The sequence below is a fragment of the Sminthopsis crassicaudata genome, chromosome 6 (assembly GCF_048593235.1).
Source record: "Sminthopsis crassicaudata isolate SCR6 chromosome 6, ASM4859323v1, whole genome shotgun sequence".
NCBI classification, from domain to species: Eukaryota; Metazoa; Chordata; class Mammalia; order Dasyuromorphia; family Dasyuridae; genus Sminthopsis; species Sminthopsis crassicaudata.
In genome coordinates this window covers 30,950,195-30,972,811 of record NC_133622.1, presented here as the reverse complement: position 1 = coordinate 30,972,811, position 22,617 = coordinate 30,950,195, and the positions used below count along the sequence as shown (strand labels likewise).

Genomic DNA, 22,617 nt, shown 5'->3' with positions numbered 1-22,617 from the left:
CAAATATTATTTCATTTCTGCAGGGCTTTTGAAAACTATATTGTTTATTTCATCACATATTTCTCAGTAGCATTCTTTTTAAAAAAGTTCCAAATTCTTTTTCTCCCTCCCTTTTCACTCCCACCCATTGAGAAGGCAAGCAGTATATTATTGATTATATGTGTGAAGTCATGCAAAACATTTCCATATTAGTCATGTTGCAAAAGAAAAACCAAGAAAAATTTTAAATGTATGCTTCAGTCAGCACTCAGAGGTCACCAATTCTCATCTCTAGAGAAGTAGATCCATCTCTAGAAATGGATGGTTTTTACATCATGGATCCTTTGGAGTTGTCTTAGATCATTGGCTTAGATAGGACTTTTGAAGCACATTACATGTATTTTCACATTTGGGACTGTCGGGAAAGCCCTATGAAATAGGTACTACAGATACTGTCTTCATCTTTTTTTTTTTCAGATAAGGCATGAGTTAACTATTTTAGTATAAATCTGGTCTTAAAATAACACTCTTTAAACTTTAGGCCCAGTTAGTGAAACCACACTGGCCCTTTCCCTAAGTTCCTAACGATTTTTCACTTTGGGCAGGAATATCCAGCTGTTATGCACACATGCTAATTCTCCAGCTGTTTTATACAACAGGGATAAATGAATGATCCTAGAAATTTGGGAAGCTTCAGAGGTTTTTGCAGATGATTGCATTCAGTTTTGTGCCTAGGTCAGTAGCTGTGTTACACCTAAAGGGGGAAACTGTCTAAGAAGATTTTCTTAAGTTCTTCCTGGAAGGTCTCCATTTTTCCTCCCTTCCCCCATTTGGAAACCAAGTAAACCCTCAACTGATCTAATAAACAAAAAAATTTAATGAACATAACCACATGTTTGTTTCAAGTTGTTTCTGCAAATTTTGGGTGACTTAAAATTATTTAATCTTGCTTAATTTCCTGAGGAAAAAATTTCCATGATAATTTGAGACACATGGCAGTTCGGCTGTTGCCAAGTTTAAACTAGAAAACTGAATGCTGATGTCAAGTGATTGCATGAATACACATCTGTGCCCATAGTCTCAGTGAAGTTTAATCAACATCTTTGTTTGGTTCCTTTTTTCCTTGTTGTGCCGCAGTAATAGCTCCAGTGTTGCCTGCCCACATAATGTGATGACATTTGCACATGGAGATAAAGGAACATAAACACATTTTAATTTTGATCGCATTTCCAAATTGGCTGCAGGCTCTCGCCACACAGAGCTGCACCTTTGTGCTCAGAGTAATGCGATTCCCAGTTAACAGCTCGCTCTTGTCGCTTTTCTAGCTGTTGAAATCCTTCCACCTGCCTTCCAAGTCTCCCACTTCTCCCCTTCCCAATTTGCATGTCCTTTTCTCCTCACTTTCCAATTCAGCTGATGTTTATGAGTTGCCCAGTGTTGGGCAAAGCATAACTAGATCCTGTCTTCATGGAGCATGATACAAGATTGGCAGAGTCTTCCTGTAGAAGGTGACACAATCTCCCTTTTCTGGTGTCTTCTCTCTGTTGGTTATTTACCATTTTTCCCGTATATGGCTTGTTTCCACATGGTGGTTTGTTGTCTTCTCTATCAGATTTGAGCTATTTATTGTCTTTCTTTACCCATCGCTTGGCGTAGATCTTGGCACACAGTAGGTACTTACTAAATGTGTAATGAATGATTGATTGATTTATTCACACACATGAGTAAATAAATAAAAGGCAAACATAAAATAATAGAACATAATTTCAAGAGGGAGAGATTGTTACCTAAAGGCATTGGTAAAGCCCTCCTGCTTGGGCTAGCACTTGGGGAGTGTCTTGAAGGGATTTCAAAGGAAAGAGAGAAGTGTCTACTACAGAAACAAGGTGGGAGAAAATACTAGGTGATGGGAAAAATTAAAAGGCCAGTATGGGTAGTAGAGGGAGTAAGAGGAAGTAGCTAACTAAAAGTAGATGGAAGCCATATTATGAAAGGCCTTACAGGCCAATGTTGTGGCAGGTTCAGAGCTATGCTTTAAGAATATCCTTTTAGAGATCTTAAAGGAGGAAAAGAAACCCACGTGTACAGAAATGTCTGTGGCAGCTCTGGAAACTGAGAGGATGCCCATCAGCTGGGGCATGGCTGAATAAATTATGGTATATGAATGTTATGGAATATTATTGTTCTATAAGAAATGACCACCAGAATGATTTCTACAGGCCAGAGAGTCTTACATGAACTGATGCTGAGTGAAGTGAGCAGGACCAGGAGATCATTATACACTTAAACAACAATACTGTATGAGGATCAATTCTGATGGGCGTGGCCTCTTCAACAATGAGATGATTCAAACCAGTTCCAATGATCTCATGATGAAGAGAGCCATCTACACCCAAAGAGAAAACTATGGCAACTGAGTGTGGACCACAACATAGCATGTTCACTCTTTTTGTTGTTGTTTGCTTGCATTTTATTTTGCTTCTCATCTTTTTTTCTGGTTTGATTTGATTTTTCCTTGTGGCAAGATAATTATATAAATATGAATACGATTTAATACATATTTCTACCATGTTTTACATATATTGGACTACTTGCCATCTAAGGGAGGAGGTGGGGAAGGGGGAGGGGAATTGGAATACAAGGTTTTGCAAGGGCTAATGTTGAATAATTGTCCATGCATATGTTTTGAAAAATAAAAAAAACTTTAATAAAAAAGGGGAAAAAATAATGTCATTTTAAGTCTTTGTGGAAGGGAGACTGGTCTGAAAGAAGGGAGACCCATTCAGAATCCATTGCAGAAGACCAAGTGAGAGGTGATAGTAGCTTGTACCGGGCTAGAAGGGAGAGGGATGAGAGCAAGCATTCCTTAGCCCACTTTGTGCTAGGCTTTGTGCTAAGTTCTTCACTAATAATAACTGATTTTTCTCCTCACAACAAACATAGGAGGCAGATGCTGTTATCACCCCAGTTTTTACAGATGAGGAAACTGTGACAGAATCTAAGGTTTTTAGACATAACTGATGAATATGCAAGAGAAGATTTGAAGTCCAGCGTTCCTGAGTCCAGGCTCAGCCCTTTATCTACCATGCCACTTAACTGAGTAGAGAAAAGCAAAGACATAGGAGAGATGTTTATGAAGTAGAATCAACTAGGTTTGGTAGCTGATTGCATTTGGGAAGTGAAGACGAGCAAAGAGTCAAAGATGACTTCAAGACTGGAAATATCCACAGCTGTAAGGACAGTAGTACCTTCTGTGTTGTTAGGATTTAGCTCACAATGTCTCCAAAAGGGCCAAGAACACAATTTTTTAAAAAATGAAGATTTGACAAATATACAAACTCCTCATTAGCATGGGGTGAGCAGGCCTCTGTCATATTAAGCCTGAATATTAGTATTTTCTCTTTTTGTGATTCAAATTACAGCAGAGCTTCAGTGCTGCCCCTGGACAGTAATGTAGAGTCACCATTTTAAAATAAAGGAAGGTACAGCTTTCAGAGATGGCCAGAGAATGTACAATGGCCTCAGACCAGTTTGCTAGTCTACTTTTACTGAGGCTCCTGGAGGAAGGGGCAGTCTTCTGGACAGAAGGAAAAGCCAAGAAGACATTCCTTAAAGATTAATGGGAAAGATAAGATGAATATTAATAAAAGACATTTTGGAAAGTTAAAGAGAAACATATAAACAGAACCAGAATAATTCATGTGGGTGCTCTAGGCAAGGTTTGAAAAATCACCTCCTCTTGCATTAGAATAGGATATCTGCCCTCTCTGTGTTACTGGCCACTAGAACTGAGCTTTTTAACATTTACTGGGTCTAGGAGCCCTTTGGCAGACTGCTAAAGCCCGTACACCTCTTCCCAGAATCTTTTAAATACATAAAATATGCACTTAGGATTACAAAGGAAACCAAGTAGATTGAAATACACAACACTTTTTTAAAAAATTCTTATATCCCAGGTTAAAATTTTCTGATTAAGGGCTTTGAGCCTTTACTCAAACACATGAATACATCACAAAATACAGGTACTGTGAAAAGTGCAGTTTTCTGGCATGAAAGTTCAAAATTGTATTTAAAATTGTAGGATGATAGATTTAGGGATCGAATGGTCTGGAGGTTGTCCAGTCCATCCTTAGGAATCAGGAACTCTGTCTGTCTTTGTATTCCCAATGCTTAGTAGAGTGACTGATACATAGTAGGAGCTTAATACTAACTGACTCCCCTGGAGTTGTTGTTTGTTTGTTTGTTTGTTTGTTTTTCTGGCAAGGAAACACCCACAAAAAATGAAATGATCCCCCTGAGATCACCCGGTCTATGACTTGCAAATTCAAACCCAGAGCCTCTGTTTTTCCAAAAATATAACATCCTTGTAGCCCCTTGCCTGTTTCTCCCTAAGTGACTGTGCTTTGCTAGCATATAGAGTGAAAATGTTGTCCTAAGGAGAGTTAGGAAATACAGTATCACTGGACTACCTTAACATAGTTATCAGCAGTCAAAAGATTTGATCCATTTAAAAGTTTAATATGTTCAGTGTGTCATTTACATTTAAAATAGGTAAAGGCTTGTAAACTGTTTACCTTGTAATTGCTTGGTTGTATTATACTTTCATTATATCCAAAGACAGGATCCTGATTTTAAACTCGGTAAATTTTGAAAACCTCCCTTTTGGCTTTCTATTTTAACATTCGTTGCCACGTTGAGAGGTGTGTGTGTGTGAGTGAGTGGCTTGCACTTTGCTGAATTATTTAGTTAAAATTCTAGCTAATCAGGTTCATAGTGATTGACAGGTTACCTGGTCTTTGAATATGCTGAGCTTTTGATGGTTCTAATTATATAAAAAGTGACTAGAGCCTAAGACAGATGTTTCCAGATCTGAAGTGTCATCTTTTAGCTGTTCATTTCTCTTTCTTTCTCTAGGTTTGCCTTCTGCCTTCAGATATTTTCCCTAATCTGACTTGCATTCTTAGGATGACAAGTACTTTCTGTTTGAGATACCTAGGCTATAGGTTTGCCTGAGATGTTGACTTGCATAGGATTACCTCTTCTGTTACTAAAACTGGAAGGAAATGCTCTGTTTTTCCCCTTTTAATAAACTGACTTTTATTTTTTTCTACTTCCTAGCGGACATATGGAGTGATCATTCATTTCAGACGGATCCAGATTTACCACCTGGATGGAAAAAAATCTGCGATATTGCCGGAATCTATTATTGGCACATACCAACGGGAACAACTCAGTGGGAACGGCCTGTGTCCATCCCAGCAGATCTTCAGGGGTCTAGAAAAGGGTCCCTTAGTTCTGTAACTCCATCTCCCACCCCAGAGAATGAGGTAAATCTTTTAAATAACTTATACTCTTGACTATAACATGACTATAACATGGCACATCTCTTTTAATCAGTTGCTCCTATTCAAACAGGTCATTGAGGTAAGCTTTTGTTATAATATATATTGGATTTAAAGTGTGAATAATGTTCCCTTTTTGTGAACACAATGTCCATGTTCCATACTTTTTGTACTCTTTGTTTTATGAAATAATATGGCAGATACAATGAGTATAGTAAAGTGATTATTCTCCTAGAGTATTATCTCCTCTACAGATAACAAACTGCATTAAATATTTTCATGCCAAATGAAGTTTCTTGGCTAAATAGTTTATAATTATTGTGACCTTTATCAGCCTTTGGTTGGTAGCGATAATGACTAAAAATTTGATAACACTTACTATTCTCCAAATGCCTAGTTTTCACCAAAACATAAAGAATCCTAAGGTTTTTACAATGATAGAACTGAAAATATTTTGACCATAAAGTTTAGTATCATAATCTTTTAGTGTTCAACTTCAGTTTGGTCTTAAAGTAAAAGATGTGAAGATTTTTTAAAAATCTATAAATGAGATGTACATTAAAGATTACTAAAATACGACTAAGAGGGGTGGTGTAGAAAAATGGTTTTGTAATCAAGACAATCTTGAGGGCAGGAAGGCTTCATTTTAATACTATTTCCAGCACCTTGGACAGTACCTGGCACAGAGAAGTTGTTTAGTAAATCCTTGCAATCTCCACCACCACTACCCCATGTTATGAGACTGACAGAGTCCTAAGTCTGTCTTTTTACCACCATACAAGATTTTTACCCTTCAGGAGCAGTCTAGGAAAAGGCTTCCCTTGGCAACAAGATTTAGATTGTGGTGATAATTGGATGTTAGCCATTATCTTCTTACTATAATTTATTTAATCTCTAAGTTGTATCATGGTACAACTTATTTGGAAACTCAGTCACTTAAGGGAAATAATAATGACTAGAATTTACATAGTACTTTAATGTTTAAAAAAATGCCTTACACATATTATCTCATTTGATCCTCTTTACAACCCTATGAGGTAGGTGTTGTTATTCCATTTTACAGAGAAGGAAATTCATACTGGTTGAGGTCAAGTGACCTGCTCAGGGTCACACAGTTGCTAAGTATCTGAGGTCTGATTTGAACTCAGGTTTATTCGTAGGAAATGTCAGGAGGAAATTTAAATTCTAAAATAAGACATTCCATATTCCATTCAATATTTCCGTGAGTTATTGAAGCTTAGTGAAATATAGCACAGAAGGATTCCTTGTCAGTACGATAGCCCTACATTTCACATTCAGAAGTTTATTTTGAATGTGTTGATGATTTTTCTATTGCACATTTTAAAAAAAAAAGCATTTGGAGAAATTTATAAACTGGACATGAAATGTTTATTTCTGAAATCTAACATGCAGTTTCTTCCCTCATACATTTATATTAAATGATCCCCCTGAACTACTTGGATCCTGAGTTTTAGAAGCAGAAAGGAAAGAAAATAACATAAAATGTCTTTATCTTTGCTTTTTTATCCTTGCCATTTATTTACTTATTGATTTTTTAAAAGAAACTAAAAATTTTTTTGAACTATGAAGCTGGATATTTTGAAGAGAGGGGTGATCAGTTTTGTACTGCTTAGGAGACTTAGTGCTCTCCATTTTCCTCAGTATCTTAACAACTGCTTGGTGTTAAGTTACTGTATTATTATATTAATAAATCGGTATTCCAGGAGCCTGAAATTGCGCTTCAGAGTACTTCTAGGATGTGCCTTTATCTAGGCACAAAAAAAAATAAAAATTATTGATTTCTGATTTTAGAGATGGGAAATGCCTTCTGTTATCACATATGAAACTCCAATATCAATGTGACATCCTAAGGATTATTGATTCATCACTTGAGAAGATTCATGGCCCAGATGGGAGTGTTAAAATTTCTAGAATCTTTAGAGCTGGAAGGCCTTAGAAAATAGTGAATCCAGCCTTCTCACCTTTCAGATGAGGAAATTTTTGTAAAACTCTTAACAACTTACTCCTGTATATGACTTACGTAGTTAGTAAAGGAGTTCAAAGCAAGTCTAGACTGGAGGACTCCTGCCTCCTAACTTAAAGTTCATTCCGCCATTCCTTAATGGCTGCCTCTCCCCTTGAGAGTAAATTAAATGAATTGTTCTTCTGTTCACTGGTCTGCTTCTTATTATTTCTTTGAATTATATTTGTATGATCTACTACCCTCTTCCATGGTCCCGCAGTAAAATGTGAGGAATCCCAAAAGGTGTCATGGAAGAAATACATTAGCATGAGTAAAATGTCCCATAGAATTGTGTCTGTGCTGTGGGTATTTATAATGGCTGAGGCTGGCAGTCGGAGAATACTACCTTCTGCCATGGAGACCGTGAGCAGAATTCTCTGAAGCCTTAGCAGAGTCTGGAGCTTCAGTAACAGAAGGAGAGAGACTTTTAGAGCCACCAACATTTATCAAATCTGTTTACCAAATCAGAGCAAGAACCTTTCCTTTTCTTTTTTATCACATTCCTGAATTGTGCTAGCAGTGAGTATTTAATTCATGGAGATCCCTTCTAAGATTTCAAAAGGGAAAAAATTAATCTTAATTTTAAAAGCACCCTAGAATTCCATTATAACATTATATGTGCTAGCAGGTGGGAATCTAGTGTGGGGACATACTCCCCTACAGTACTAAGTCTGAGTGATTAACATTATAAAAAAGTTCTATTGTTTCTGTGTATGTAGACATGTATATATACATTTGTGGGGGGGGGGGAAATATATATATATATATATGAAGGCTTTACATACAAAGCACTATTCTAAAAGTCATAAGTTTTATATTAGGCAGCTAGATGGTGCAATGAATAAAGAATTGGACCTGGTGTCAAGAATACCAGAATCCAGATTCAGCCTTAGACATTTCCTGATCAAGTCCCTTAACCACTGTTTGCCTCAGTTTATCATGACAGCACTACTCTTCCCCCGAGTCGTGAGAATCAAAGTAAGGTAATATCTGTAAAGCACTTAACAGAGTGCCTGGCACAAAGCAGATGCTTAATAAGTGCTTTTATCCATCCTCTCTACCTTTTAGGCAAAGGGCTTGGAAATGAGTTCTAATGATTCACATGTTCCAAGATGATCTCTCCCACTCCAAACCACTTTTAAAACTAAGAGCCCTGGCTCTTTAGGGTTAGTTAAAATCCTGTTGCTGACACTACTTTAGTGTCCTTGGATGAACCCCATAATCCCCCTAGTTTTTTGTTTCTACAATTTTCCTTTCTCCATTCTATCTTGTTCCCTCTTGCCTTCTATACTAGCCTTTGAAACTATCATCACTACATTCATTTTTGCCTCTTTACTTTCTAAGCCCTATTAATCATTGGCATCTTTTTTCAACATTCAGCTTAAGTCACTGGCACATTTTTCAAAAAACTGATGATATTTTGATATCCTACTATTTTCTTATTTATATAGTAGCATTAATTTTCAGGTTTTTTTCAGTCCATAGTCAGCAAAGCATTTGAATGTCTGATCAATGTATGCTTTTCAATGATGTTAGAACATTTCAGTTTCTTTCTTCCTCTACTACCTCCCCCTCTGTTTTTAGAAAAATCACATTCAGCAAGTAAATGTAGTGATCTGAACCCTCCCATGCTTTAAAGAGTTACATGTTCTATATACCTAAGCAAAAGTAATGAACAAAAATAAAAACTCGTTGAATTTAATGGCACAAAAAGAGATTCATAGTTCCATATAAGCCTAAACTTTTGTTTGTTTCATATTAAGGAACATTGATTTTAATGATTTTCACTTTAGATCTTTTTTATAATTCTGTAATTTCTTATAGCTTTGAAAATTTGTAATCATTGATATTTTTAATGCTATAAAGAGACAAAAATTCCCCTTTTATTTTAACAAAACTATGAGAAAGACTCAGTTGTACATTGAGCACTCAATAAAAGTTTTGTTTTTCTTTTTTTTTGAGATTCTGAGGTTTTAGTGTCCAACTTCATCGAAGTGTCTACAAGTTTTGTTATTTTCTACTATTTCTATTAAGTCTTGAAGAAAACATCTGAGTATTTGTTCAAGAGTTGAGGGGAAGGCAAAAACATTGGGTGTTCTGAGATTTGGGAAGGAAGGGGCTGTTTGGATGAAGCAGATGTTATAATAGTTCTCCTGACAGACCATTGCTTCTTGCTTTTGTAGTGTGCTCTAAGGAAATAATTTCATAACCAAAAAATGTTTGAAACCATGAGAGCCTGTTGTATTGCATGAGGAGAGTGCTTTTTTATCAGTTGAAAGAAGCTGCCTTATATTATTTACAGCTATTTTTGTTGCACTGAGTTGCAGTGAGAAGTCTGTTTGTGTTCCCAACTAATCATCTTTTCCCCTTCATTGTCTTTTTTTCCCTTCTGTTAATGTGAAAATAAGTTGACTTCAATATCCTATTTTTTTTTACTCGAGTGTTGCCAAATCTTACAGATTTTCAAAGGCTTATTATTAATGCCTCCCCTACTCCCCAGTGAAAATTCGGTTTTATAAAGACTAAGTTTGACAAAGGCTTAGATAGGGATAGCATTCATGCCTGGAAACATTGATTCTGTTTGATTTTGAGATCACATTTAGAAAATATCTTCATTGTCTGTTTCTAATACATGTGGATTTTTTTCCTTGTTCCAATCATTTGTTTTGGTAAGTAGTTGTAGAACCATTTCCCCCTTTTGCCCCCTCCCTCCCATTCTAGTTAAATTCCTCTTAGAATTGACTTACTAGTAAAAGTTAGAGTTGATCTGTTCCCTAACTCATCCCGTGAATATCAATGCTAACAACAGTGTCTTGTGTTTTTTTTTTTTTGTTCTTTTTTTTTTTAATTTTATTTTATCAATGTGCTTCTTCCTATGTGAATAATTACATGTCTAGAAACAGCCATGGAGTGATTTTGCTGTTCTGAATGGGGGAAAGATTAATAGTGACATTTGGAAGGCAAGTATATTGTCAGATTTTAGAACACTTAATACTGTATATTTTTTCCTTTCTTTTATTTTTGCATGGCTGTGGCTGTATACCATTCATATTACAGGGCTAGAATGATTGGGGTTCTTGCTAGGGATATCCAGTTCACAAACATCTGTGTGATTTTTTTTTCCTCTTTCAATGAATTTGATCTGAATTCCACAAGGTAAATGTGTTAAAAGAACCAGTGCTTGCACTGAATGACCACTAATAATAGTCTGACCACCCTGTGCATGCTTCTGCCTACCTTAGCTCAGCGTTTACTATCTGCTTCTATGCAGGGAGGATGGTTTTTCCATCTGGTACTAGAGGCTTTGGTCGTGGAAAGGGCGCTTGGTTCTATAATAATAAACTCCAGCTTTTTCTCCTAGGATTTGCATGCAGCCACAGTTAACCCAGATCCCAGTTTAAAAGAGTTTGAAGGAGCGACCTTACGCTATGCATCTTTGAAACTCAGGTAGGACGCGGAAGCTTCCGCTTGGGCTGTGTTTCAGCTGTGTCTGCAGTTAGAACCTTTGGCAGTAAACCCAATGTGTTCTCCCCCTTTACAGACATGTCCCACAAGCTGATGATGAGGATTCATCTAGTATCAACAGTGACCCAGAAGCCAAGGTGAGTAGGGAAACCTGCATCCGTCAGAATTTCTCCATTCTGAATTGCAGCCTTTGTTCTCCCTCCGTTGTGTTTTGTGGTTCTGATGGCTTCACGTCGGCTGTGCCGAAGTTGTCAGACAGTTGATGTAATAGAACAATCAGAATTGCTTCATATTCCAGTTTCCCTGTTTGATTTGTGTCCATGTCCTCCTTGTCCACATTGGGAATGGCAGCATCTCAACAGGCAGCGCTGATTCCTAAAGTCCTTCATTGGAAGGGATGTCAAACCCTCACTAGTCCACGCTGGAAATCCCTCTGCAGCATGCAGATCCAGTAGTCATCCAGGTTTTCCTTGATGGAATCCAAGTCCAGTGGGAAGGAACCTTTTACATCCTAAGGCAGCCTTGTTCCACTTTTGAGTGGCTCTGATTACAGTGACCTTAAAATATGGCTCCGAGAAATGTCTTTCAAGGACTGGTGTTGTTTGTTGTTGTTTGGTTGTGTTTTGGTGACCCCGTTTGGGTTTTCTTGGCAAAGCACTAGAGTGGTTTTCCATTTCCATCTTTTAGCTCATTTTCAGATGGGGAAACTGAGGCAAGTGGAGTGAGTCCCAGAGCTAGTGATTTTGAACTCCAAGAATGTGAGTCTTGCTGATTCCAGGGCTCATGCTCTGTCCTTGGAACCACTTAGCTGCTTATTTGAGCACTACTAGTCTTGCTCTGTGGAGCTAACAAGATTATCCTGGAGATAGACTCTCTAGCCCTTGAACAGCCATCCTGTCTTCTCTAAGTTATCTCTTCTCCACACCAATCTTTCCTCAGTTTCTTCAACTGTTTTTCATAATTATAGTACCTCCTGCCATTTTTATTATGACCTTGCCAATATCCTTGCTAGAACAGGAAAAAAATCCAGATGGATTCTGACTATCGGAGCATAGCTTGACTCGTTCTTCCTGTGTCACGTTTCACCATATTTCTTAATGTACCTTATGATTATTTCGCTTTTTAGGCTGTTATGTCATGCCTTTGGCTCCTGTTGAATTAAAGGATCCACTAAAACCTCTAAATCTCATGTACTAGAACTGTTCTTTAAACACCCACAGCTCCCCCATTCTGTGCTTCCAAATGTCTGTCCCACTGCTTTAATCATCTGTGTAAAGTAAGAATTCAAAAGTTATTGTCCTAATAACCCTTTTTTAGCTTGACTAATTATCTCATTCTTAATGGAGAAGGCAGGGAAAGCTTTGGTTGTTTTTTTTTTTTAATACTAGCTTTTTATTTTCCTAAATACTTGCAAAGATAGTTTTCAACATTCACCCCTGCAAAGCCTCATTTTTCATATTTTTCTCCTCCCTTTCCCCACTCCCCTCTCCTCTAGGCAGCGAGTAATTCAGTATAGGTTAAACATGTGCAATTCTTCTAAACATATTTTAATATTTGTCATTCAGCACAAGAAAAATCAGATCAAAAAAGGAAAAAAAATAATCAAACAACAACAAAAGATGAAAATACTATGTTGTGCTCCACATTCAGTTCCCATAGTCCTCTCTCTGGATGCAGATAAGCTTTCAGTTCTTTATCAAGCAAATATAGATCAGTAGAATAGTCTTTGAGTCATAGAGTGGGGATTTTGAGGGGACTGGAGTTGATTATACTCATTAATTCCTCCTCCCTTCTCCCACTCTACTTTCCTAATTATCTTCTTTTCTCCTTTCCTGAAGGAAGGATTAAGTGCCTACTGTGTGGGGGTGCTTTACAAATATTTCATATGATCCTCATGATAATTCTGGGTAATAGCTGCTTTTATCATCTTCGTGGAGACTGACTTGCCCAATATTGCCCCCGTAGGAAGTGTCTGAGGGAGTTGTCTTCTAGCTCCAGGCTTTGTCCACTGTGCTGTCACCTACCTGGCTCCTAGGTAAAGGCAGCTGGCCTTGACTGGGGATGAGAATGCTGGCCATAATAGACTTCCTTCCTCCCAAGCCCAAACCCTGCATCAGTAAGGCTTCTTCGTGTCCAAAGAGCCTCAAAAGCTTTACATTGAGTGGAGAATACTCGAAGCCAATGAGCAGCCTGACTCCTGCTCTCACTCAAAATTTGGGTTCTTCATACTGCTGGGATTGCTGGAGAGGGAAGGGCTGACAGAACTGGAAGGAGCAGGAGAACGATCACCTAAGCTGTGAGCCTTTGGGCTTTTTGTCCCCCAGGTTGTCTGCTATGTACCATCATGCTCTCCTTAGCCATTTGCAAACCAGCTTAGAATTATCCAGGCTTCCTTCAGAAGCAGTGGGAGGTGCAGTGCATCATGATATTCTTCTTTATTAATGTTCTTTTTTGTGTTCAGTCGTTCTCTAGTCATTGAACGGAGGTAGCAGTAATGATTTGACTGAGCACCTTTCAGTAGGCGAGGAGCTGAAGAGAAAAAAATGAACAATTGTTTTTTTCCCACCCTGCCTTCAAGGAGTTTCCGGTCCAGGAAAGCTAACAAAGTGGATGGAAAATAACTATAAAGGGTTTAACTACAGATTAGAAATAGCAATAGAAATTGATTCAGGATGGGAAAATCACTTCTAGTTCAAGGAATTAGGGATGACTTTGGCTTGCTGGGACAGGCGGTAACTGCTCTGGGCGCTGAAGGATTCGATTGCCAAAGACGTTCCCTCTGTGGATCTTTTATGATATTCGATGGTAGAGTTCACACTGAGCCTAAAGTTAGAAAGAACTGAATTCTAATCCAGTCTCAGACTCTTAATAGATATGTGATTAAGAAAATCAATTAAACTTGCCTGCCTCAGTTCTCTTTAGCTGAAAAATGGGGATATTAACTACATCTACTTCCAAGTAGCCTGTTGACTTAGAAAAGCACATATTAACATTATCTATGTTGTGGTGTATTTGTATTTTGTTAAATATATGTCATATATATTTAATTATACATGATATACAATTATCTATTTATACTTAATATTATATACAATTATACAGAATTAACTGTTTATATTTAATACTATATAAAAATATGTACTATAGATTAATATCTTTTCGCCTGCCTCCTAAACACTTGGAGGAAGTGTTTTCAGAGGCTTATTGGATACTTCTGTCCTAAACCAATTGCATGGAATTTCTGGGAATCTGATCAAGAGGAGCAAGACTTACGGCCCAGACGCAGATCTTTTGTCACTTCTTCTTTCCTATTCGCAGTGCTCTCCATCCCTATCCTTGCATTATTGCAATAGCTCCCAATGGTCTCCTCAGTTCTCTACTTTCTCCTTTCCATGCAGCCTACAAACTACAGCTAGATTAAACTTTGTTACTTTTATCACATCATCCCATTGCCTCACTGACAAACATCCATTTTAAAAACTCGTTCTCTATAGCCAATGACTTAAGTCACCAATATTCATTAAACATTTACTACATGCCGGCGCTGTGTGTGTGTTAGCCAGACAGAGAAAGAGAAAACTGGCAGTTCTCAAGGGGAACTGGGCTCAGCCGGGAAGGATTGGAAAGGACACCTCAGCTGTGAGCCGGGAGGATCCCTTGCTGTCCCACCTCCTGGTGACCTCCCTCCCCAGCGCCTCGGCTCATGCATTTCCTCTTGCTGGAACGCCCTCTCAGTTTGATCATGGCTTTAGAGGCCCAAGGGACTCCCAGGGGCACTGGGCCCGGAGGTGGCAACCGCAAATAGAAGTGGAAACCACTAAGCCCTAGGTACCATCCCTATGGACTGTGTGTTGACTTAGAAAGCTACACACGTTTCTGTATTTGTTTTTGAAACAAAGCGTTGCCACAGTAAATCAGGACTCCGTCTGCTTGGGAGGGTTGTGGGTCCCATAGGGTGCGTGGGCCCTGTGCACCACATGGATCTAATCGCAAATCCCCTATCGTATCTCATAACTGAATGCGGGGGTCGCAAAAGTATCGTTTATCATCAGTGTTTGACATATGCTTTATATACCTATGTACACAGTCAGGTAGAAATTTCTAAGGCGAAAAGGGGTCTTGAGTGGAATAAGTTTGAGAAGCCCTGGTCTTGTCAGGTTCCCTCATTTAACAGTAGAGATGCAGAGAGACTAAGGGATTTCTTCAAGGCCACAAATGGTCCCGAAAGTCTGATGCTTTAAACCCAGGCTTTGGAACCCAGATCCGCGTTCTGCCCTGCATCGTGCTCCCTCTTCTGCACGTAACCATGTCTCTCTGAGCCCCGCTGCCCTGCTCTCTCAGCTCCTCGCTTGAATCACGGATTTTTTCCCTCTTTATCAATCTGTGTCCCTTTTCTGTCCCTTCCAAATGGGCCTAACCTAAATAGCAAAACAATTTTTCTTTTCCTACCAGAAAAAAACCTTTTTTTTTTTTTCTCCTTTTGCCTAAATGGCCCAAATAAATCTCTCTGTGTGGGCAGGGACTGTGTCATCTCCTAATTTAGCCCTTTATGGTGTGCACGGAGATTAATCTCGTACCCCACCTAGCACCGCCTGGGAGGGAGCTTGATCAGTGTAAGCTGTTAAAAATAAGTCACTGTCAGTTAAAACTGGGATATGCTTAAAAAAATTAAATATGTGTAACGCGGAGACTGGTCTGTTTATTTGTTTTTGCATCGCCCCTGGGCTTAGCCTGTAGTAGAATCCTAATCCATGTTTGTTGAAGTGAATAGAACAGACTTAAGAAATTGATTGCTGTCTTCCATGAAGTGACACGTTTCTGAAAAGGAAATAGCCTGCCACCTTGTGGACAGCTTTGAAAAATACATTGAAAAAGAAATGCATTGAAGGTGTTTTGTTTTTGTTTTTTCCTCTAAGTAGAGAAATAGGAGAGACCTCCCTTGTGATTTAATTGATTGGGAATTCCCTTCTGCTATCCTGATTCTTCCCTCACTCACCTGTAACTTGGCAAATTGCATGGGACACTACGATTAACTGTTTGCTCCGAAGTCTTCAGCTAGTATTTTTCAGTCAGATCTTTCTGCCTTCTCTCCACTTCTCCCTTTTATATCTCTCTTTTTTTCTTAATGTTGTAATAAATTGTTATTTGAAAGTGTTTGAAGAGAAGATGTGAAAGTAGCATTGAAAGGTGGCATAAGACATGCATACATATATTGTGTTTGACTTATACTTTAACATGTTTGGCATGTAGTGGTCAGCCTGCCATGGGGGGATAGGTGGGGAAGGAGAAGAAAGTTGGAGCAGGGGGTTTGGCAGTTGTCAATGTTGTAAAATGACCCATGTATATATCCGGTAAATTAAAACAAAAGAAAGAAAGAAAGAAAGAAAGAAAGAAAGAAAGAAAGAAAGAAAGAAAGAAAGAAAGAAAGAAAGAAAGAAAGAAAGAAAGAAAGAAAGAAAGAAAGAAAGAAAGAAAGAAAGAAAGAAAGAAAGAAAGAAAGAAAGAGAGGAAGAAAGAAAGAAAGAGAGGAAGGAAGGAAGGAAGAAAGAGAAAAGAAAGAAAGAAAGAAAGATAGATGTCGTGAGAATTATACCAGGCAGACAGGCAAGCAAAAGCCTCGAGGTTGAGAAACTGTCACAGTGTGTGAAGTGTGTGATGTTGAGGACGAGTGCTAGAATTGGAATTAATGGAGCTGCCTTTGAGATCCTGGCTCTGAGACTTACAAGCTGTGTGATTTATATAAATTGGTTTAGCGTCAGTTTTCTCATCTGTAAAAAGGGAATTTTATTAGTTATCCCAACCATCTTCATAGGATTATTAGTGACATCTGGTAAACAACCTTTAATATTAGGTTTTGGAGAAGTCCCAGGAAATATGAGATTTCAGTACTTGACAATCCCCAAAGTGAGCCGTGATCCAGTTATTCTTTGTGGTTTTTTTCACTGCTATGTGTTAGGCACAGAACTAAGGGCAGAAGCTACAAAAAGAAGCAAAAAACAGATCCTCCCCTCAAAGAGCTCACAGTCCAGCGGGGGAGAGCCCAAATAAATATGTACAAGCCAGCTACTTGTACAGCCAGACAAAGAAAGAAAGAAAGAAAGGAAAGAAAGGAAAGAAAGGAAAGAAAGGAAAGAAAGGAAAGAAAGAAAGAAAGAAAGAAAGGAAGAAAGGAAGGAAGGAAGGAAGGAAGGAAGGAAGGAAGGAAGGAAGGAAGGAAGGAAGGAAGGAAGGAAGGAAGGAAGGAAGGAAGGAAGGAAGGAAGGAAGGAAGGAAGGAAGGAAGGAAGGAAGGAAGGAAGGAAGGAAAGAAAGAAAGAAAGAAAGAAAGAAAGAAAGAAAGAAAGAAAGAAAGAAAGAAAGAAAGAAAGAAAGAAAGAAAGAAAGAAAGAAAGAAAGAAAGAGGGAGGTTGGGAGGAGCTTCCTATAAAAAGGAGATTTGGGATTGGAGGTAGCTAAGGACAGCAGCAGGGGATGAAGAGGGAGAGAATTCCAGGGATGGGGGATGGCTCAAGAAGATGCCTGGAACCAAGAGATGGAAGGTCCTATTCGAGGCACTAGATCCAGGAGTCTATAATTGCAGGACTAAATGAGGACAGCCCTCCGTTCAGAGCTGAGGTTCAGCACTCAGAGCTGTCCGCCAGAATAGGAGTGAGGCTCCACTGCGTGCTCCGTGTTTCTCTGCAGGGGAATGTAGGGCAGCTAGCTGGTACAGGGGAGTCAGACTGATTTTCCTGAGTTCAAATCTGACCTCAGACCCTTAGCAACTATGTGACCCTATGTAATACTGTTTGCCTCAGTTTCCTCATCTGTAAAATGAGCTGGAGAAAGATATGTCAAACTACTTCAGAATCTTTGCCAAGAAAACCTCAAAAGGGGTCACAGAGAGTGAGATACAACTGAAAAATAGCTCAATAACAAAAAGATGGAGATTCCCCCAAAATGAATCTTGACAGTCTGCTGTAATCTGCATTGAAGGAGGTTCTCTCCCCAGTCCTTTCGAAAGCAGGAGAATTAATATTTGCCAAAATGAACATGGTTCTTTCTAGCAGAGGGCTTGTTTGTGCATGTGATGTGAGCCAGAGCTAAGGGCACCATGATTCTAGATTAAGTGAAAGTGTTCAGGAAAGGGAGAGCCCAGTCTGAGTGATGAATCTATCACTATTGTAGTCCTTGGAGTTAGTACTTATTTTGATTTGTGTTCTAAGTGTTTGCATGTTTCTCATAAAATGGGAAGCAATGACTGGTCTTGCAATCAGGAAGACCTGCAATTCAAGTCTCACTTTTTTCCCCCCCTGAGGCTGGGGTTAAGGGACTTGCCCAGGGTCACACAGCTCGGAAGTGTTAAGTGTCTAAGACCAGATTCAAACTCTGGTCCCCCTGAGTTCAAGGCTGGTGCTCTATCCACTGCACCACCTGGCTGCCCCTCAAGTCTCACTTCTGGCACAGACCTTGCTGATTCTGATCTTGTCATAACTGCTCAGGGCCCTAGCCAGCTTTGAAGGACTCTTAAGTTACAGAGGAGGTTCTGTGGAAGACCTCCAGTCACCATTTGTGTCACAGGAAGGGAGGGAAGGAGGGAGGGAAGGAATGAAGGAAGGAAGGAAGGAAGGAAGGAAGGAAGGAAGGAAGGAAGGAAGGAAGGAAGGAAGGAAGGAAGGAAGGAAGGAAGGAAGGAAGGAAGGAGAGAAGGATAAATGAAAGGAAGGATGGATGGATGAATGGAAAAGAGACAGGGAAGGAAGGAAAGATGGATGGATGAAATTGAAGAAAGGGTAGCAAGGAAGGAAGTTAAAAAAGAAGGATGGAAAACGGGAAGAGATGAAAATGAAGGAGGGAAGGAAGGAGAAATGGATGGAAAGGAAGGAGGAACAAAGGAAACAAGGGTGGATAGAAAGGAGAAAAGAAGGAAAAAAAAGAATGGAAGGAAGGAAGGAGGAGAGGAGGGAGAGACACTTGTCTTAAAAAGATTTATAAAAAGACAACCATTGCATTTAAAATGTGATTTCAGTATAGACATTCGAGCTGCATACAATTTTTCAGGAACATTCATCAGTATCACAAGTATAATAATGCATCACTTAAAAATAATTCTCAAAAACTCTCTTTTGTAATTATTTCTGTTCAAGAAGGGGGAAACTGCCATGCCTTGGACCTCTGTGGGAGGCAGTGATTATTGTTAATACCATTTAGTTAAGGGACCATGAGACTGTATGAGCTCAATTTATTTACCCAAGTTGACACTGCAGGTCTTGGCAGAAAGGGGCTTCTGACCCTAAAGGCTTGGGCTGTGGGCGTGCATTTGCTCCAACATACCCTGGCTGACACAAAGCCTAGTGTAGAGCAGGGCTCTCAGATGCCAACTTTGCCATTTAGCGCTGATTACAGCTTTGACCTTTCCCAAGCTGGTCGCCCTTTGGTTGATAACCCGGTGGGGATTGTGCTGCTGCTGTTGCTAAGCCACACACTTCCCTCCTTTATTGTTTCCTGCCCTAGACATCTACCTTAATGAGCCAAGTGTAGGAGTGGCTGATTTTTGCAAACTAGCTTTTTTAGGATGATGATGTACCTAGCCCCTTGCCAGGTATATAATAGGCGTCTAATAAATGCCCATAAACTGACTGACTGACCGATGTGCCGGGATCCAGTGTAGCAGCAGTATCCTGTGGTGAGCAGATGCCTTAGATGGCTCATTAGGGAAACTCCAAAATTCTCTCTTCCCCCGAAGAAATGCACCCAGGAAACAGTCGAGACAATGGAATGGCTACTAAGGAGAGCGGCAGAGGGGAGAGTCTGTGCAGCAGGTACAAGAAGAGAGCACGGTTGGGCCCTGGCAGTGGGAATAGCTCAGCCTGGGGGTAAGAGAGAGCGGCCTCGCACTCCCAAGAAGCTGAAAGCCAAACAGAAACGTGTGGGAGCAGCAGAGCCACGTCCCCCTGGGTCTTAGCCCCAGTTACATCAAGGTTGGACACCATTGCACACTTGCTTACTTATATATGTGAATGGGCATCCCTATGTATGTGCTCACACGTGTATTTTATGTCCATACAGTCACACAATTCTATCTACACACACACACACACACACACACACACACACACACACACACTTATTTATCCATACACAGTCTTACAATTATAGATCTATATCTTATCTATACATATTTATATATCATACACAGTCTCATAATTAAATATATATCTTTATCTACACACACATACACACACACACACACACACACACACACAACTCATACATTTAAAAAAGCTAGCAAAAACTAGATAACATCTGTGGAATCTTTGTTATTGCCAGAGTAACCGGGGCTCCTCTAATACAACAGGTATCCCTAAGCTACCTGTTATGTGTCAATAATTGTGAATACAAAGGTAAAAACGAAAGCCCCTGTCTTGATGGAACTTGTATTCTACTGGAACGTTGGTGACCGTGACAGGCTAAAGATGGATAGAGGGATGGATGGGTGGATAGCTTTGTGATTTTATTCAATCAGTTCAACCTGAATTGAATGTTATTTGCTGTATGATGAGACGTGACATAGTGGACAGAGCACTGGACTTGGGAGTCTGGGAGAACTGAATTTGAATCCTTTCTAGTCTCTACTTGGGTGACTCTGGGTAAGTCAATAAAAAACCTTTTTGCTTCAGTTTCCCCATAAGTAAAATAGAATTAATGATACTGCCTACTTAAGGTTGTTGTGAAAGTTAAATGAGATGTTTGCACTGTGTTTTGTGAACTTTAAAGTAGTATATACATTCCAGCTGTTACAAAGGAGACATAAACGTCCTTGGAAAGCTTACAACCTAGTAAGACTAAATACGGAAAACAATAATAAGAAAATATGATCATGTAGGGAAAATTCAGACAGAACCCAGTGAGAAATGAAGGGTGAAAAAGATTACTTCCTGCTTGGGGGGTTTCAGAGAAGATTTCACTGAGAAGGTGATACCTAGGTGGACCTTGTGAGATTTCAGCAGGTCTGGATGGGAATTGGGGAACGTTCCAGGCACAGGTGACTCGGCAGTGGGAAATGGAGGAATGTTGAGTTTAGGGAACATTAAGTGGATCAATTTGAGAGGAACCTAGAATATTTAAATGGTATTAGTGTCAAATAAGCCCAGAGAAATAGGTCTGCCACATCATAGGGCTCTCTTCATTGAAGTCTAACTAAGGAGTTTGGGATGTATTATTTGGGAAGTTGTTAAAAACATTAGTTTTTTCATTAATAAAAGAAACTAAAAGAAGTGATTTATTTTTACATGATTTATGCTAAAAATGATGACATGGGAGAGGGAGGTAAAGAAGAAGAGAGAAGACAAGGAAGAGTTAAATTATCCCTTTCTTATTTTTATATGTGCTGTAAATGCATTTGTTATTCTAGTGGAGGAGGTGAAAAAATTGAAATAACAATTTTAATAAAGCACTCTGCTTGATTTTTATTTTTGTACTGTTATTTTAATAGTTACCTGGAAGAAATTGTTAGATTTGGGGCCCGGACACTCTGGGAAATGGTGCAGACATTTTTCGTCTCACCACATACTGTCCACCATAGCTTTGTAAATGGCATTTCTAAAAATTAATTCTCAGAATCATCTCCTGAGAGATACTGACTCCTCAAATATTTCTGAGGACCCAATTGTATCTCTTTGTGCCTTTTAATTTATGGTAGATTATTTCTGTGGCTTCCCACCGTTTACAATTTGAAAATAAGTTGAGTTTCAGATAATAGGATGTTAAGAGTTGAAAGGAAATGTCAAAAATCTTTTCTTCCAGCTGTGTCATTTGACTTAGAACACGTGAGCCCAGAGGAAGTGAAGTAACTTGCTCAGGATGACACAGTCACATACCAGTGACTAGCTGTCCCTGCCAGTCCTGGATTCTTTCAGTTGTGACTTCATGTTCTTAAACCAGAACTTGTTCTGAGTATTGTCCTAGCTTTCCATTGCAAATATGCTCCCATGCTTATTGCTTCTTCCCTTAATTATCCTTGAACAAATATTTCCTGATAATTCGCTGCCCATTCATGCATGGGTCATAAATTTCGTGGTCATAAGTATTGGTCATATGGATTATCTGAATTTAGTGTTGGCCTAAAAAATGCTGGGATGTTAAATGCCCGACAAAGTAGTCCCTGAAGCAGGAGCAGGCCTGAGCCTGAAAAATGAAGCATTTATTAAGTGTTTATTGATGAAGTTGATGCTCTCTCTGTCTTCTTTGGATTGAAGTTAATCATTCTATTGATTTTGACTGGCTTTTAAATAACTTTGTAAAGATGTTGAATGCATGTATTATGAGGTAGTAGTCGACCCCTGGATTTCTCAGAGAGCCTTCTCCAGGACTAAAAAACACCGGAAACCTACCCATTCACAGATCATCGATCATTGAGTTCTGAGTTAGACAAGCTCTTAGACATCATGAAGCCCAACCACCCCATTTTACAGATGAAGAAGTTAAGAGACTTTCCCCAAATTATATGGATAGTAAACAAGAAAGCTAGTTTCTGAACTTAGCTCTTCAAACTGAATCTCTTTCCCCCACTGAGCATAGTTGATATTTTGCCTGTCTCTGACTAAGTTTTAATAGGGGATTCTGTAGCATCACATCATTATGTGATAGAAGATAGGAAGGAAATTTAAAAAGCTGTGGAAAAGTTAAAAAATCTCCCCCAAACTTTTCCTCAGTCGCACAAATGGTCTGTGTCCCAGTTCTTAGAGAACGTGGGTGGAAAAGTTGGTTCAGCCAGTGGTTTGGTTGGCTTTTTTTGTGGCATCAGGAGAAGGTGGTACAGCTGTGTCCT

The 22,617-nt window shown here is 39.2% G+C and overlaps 1 protein-coding gene across 12 annotated transcripts in view; it reads left to right on the top strand.

The window, feature by feature from the left end:
• APBB2 (amyloid beta precursor protein binding family B member 2) overlaps window positions 1–22,617 on the top strand; it is a 423,157-nt gene that overhangs the window by 291,842 nt on the left and 108,698 nt on the right. For 11 of the 12 annotated variants that reach the window (XM_074273724.1, XM_074273730.1, XM_074273722.1 and 8 more), the window contains 4 exons: window positions 5,098–5,306; window positions 10,242–10,304; window positions 10,706–10,791; window positions 10,886–10,946. In XM_074273724.1, the coding sequence (XP_074129825.1) occupies window positions 5,098–5,306; window positions 10,242–10,304; window positions 10,706–10,791; window positions 10,886–10,946 (419 nt within the window). The remainder of the gene's footprint in view (window positions 1–5,097; window positions 5,307–10,241; window positions 10,305–10,705; window positions 10,792–10,885; window positions 10,947–22,617) is intronic. The other variant, XM_074273729.1, reaches the window with a different exon arrangement.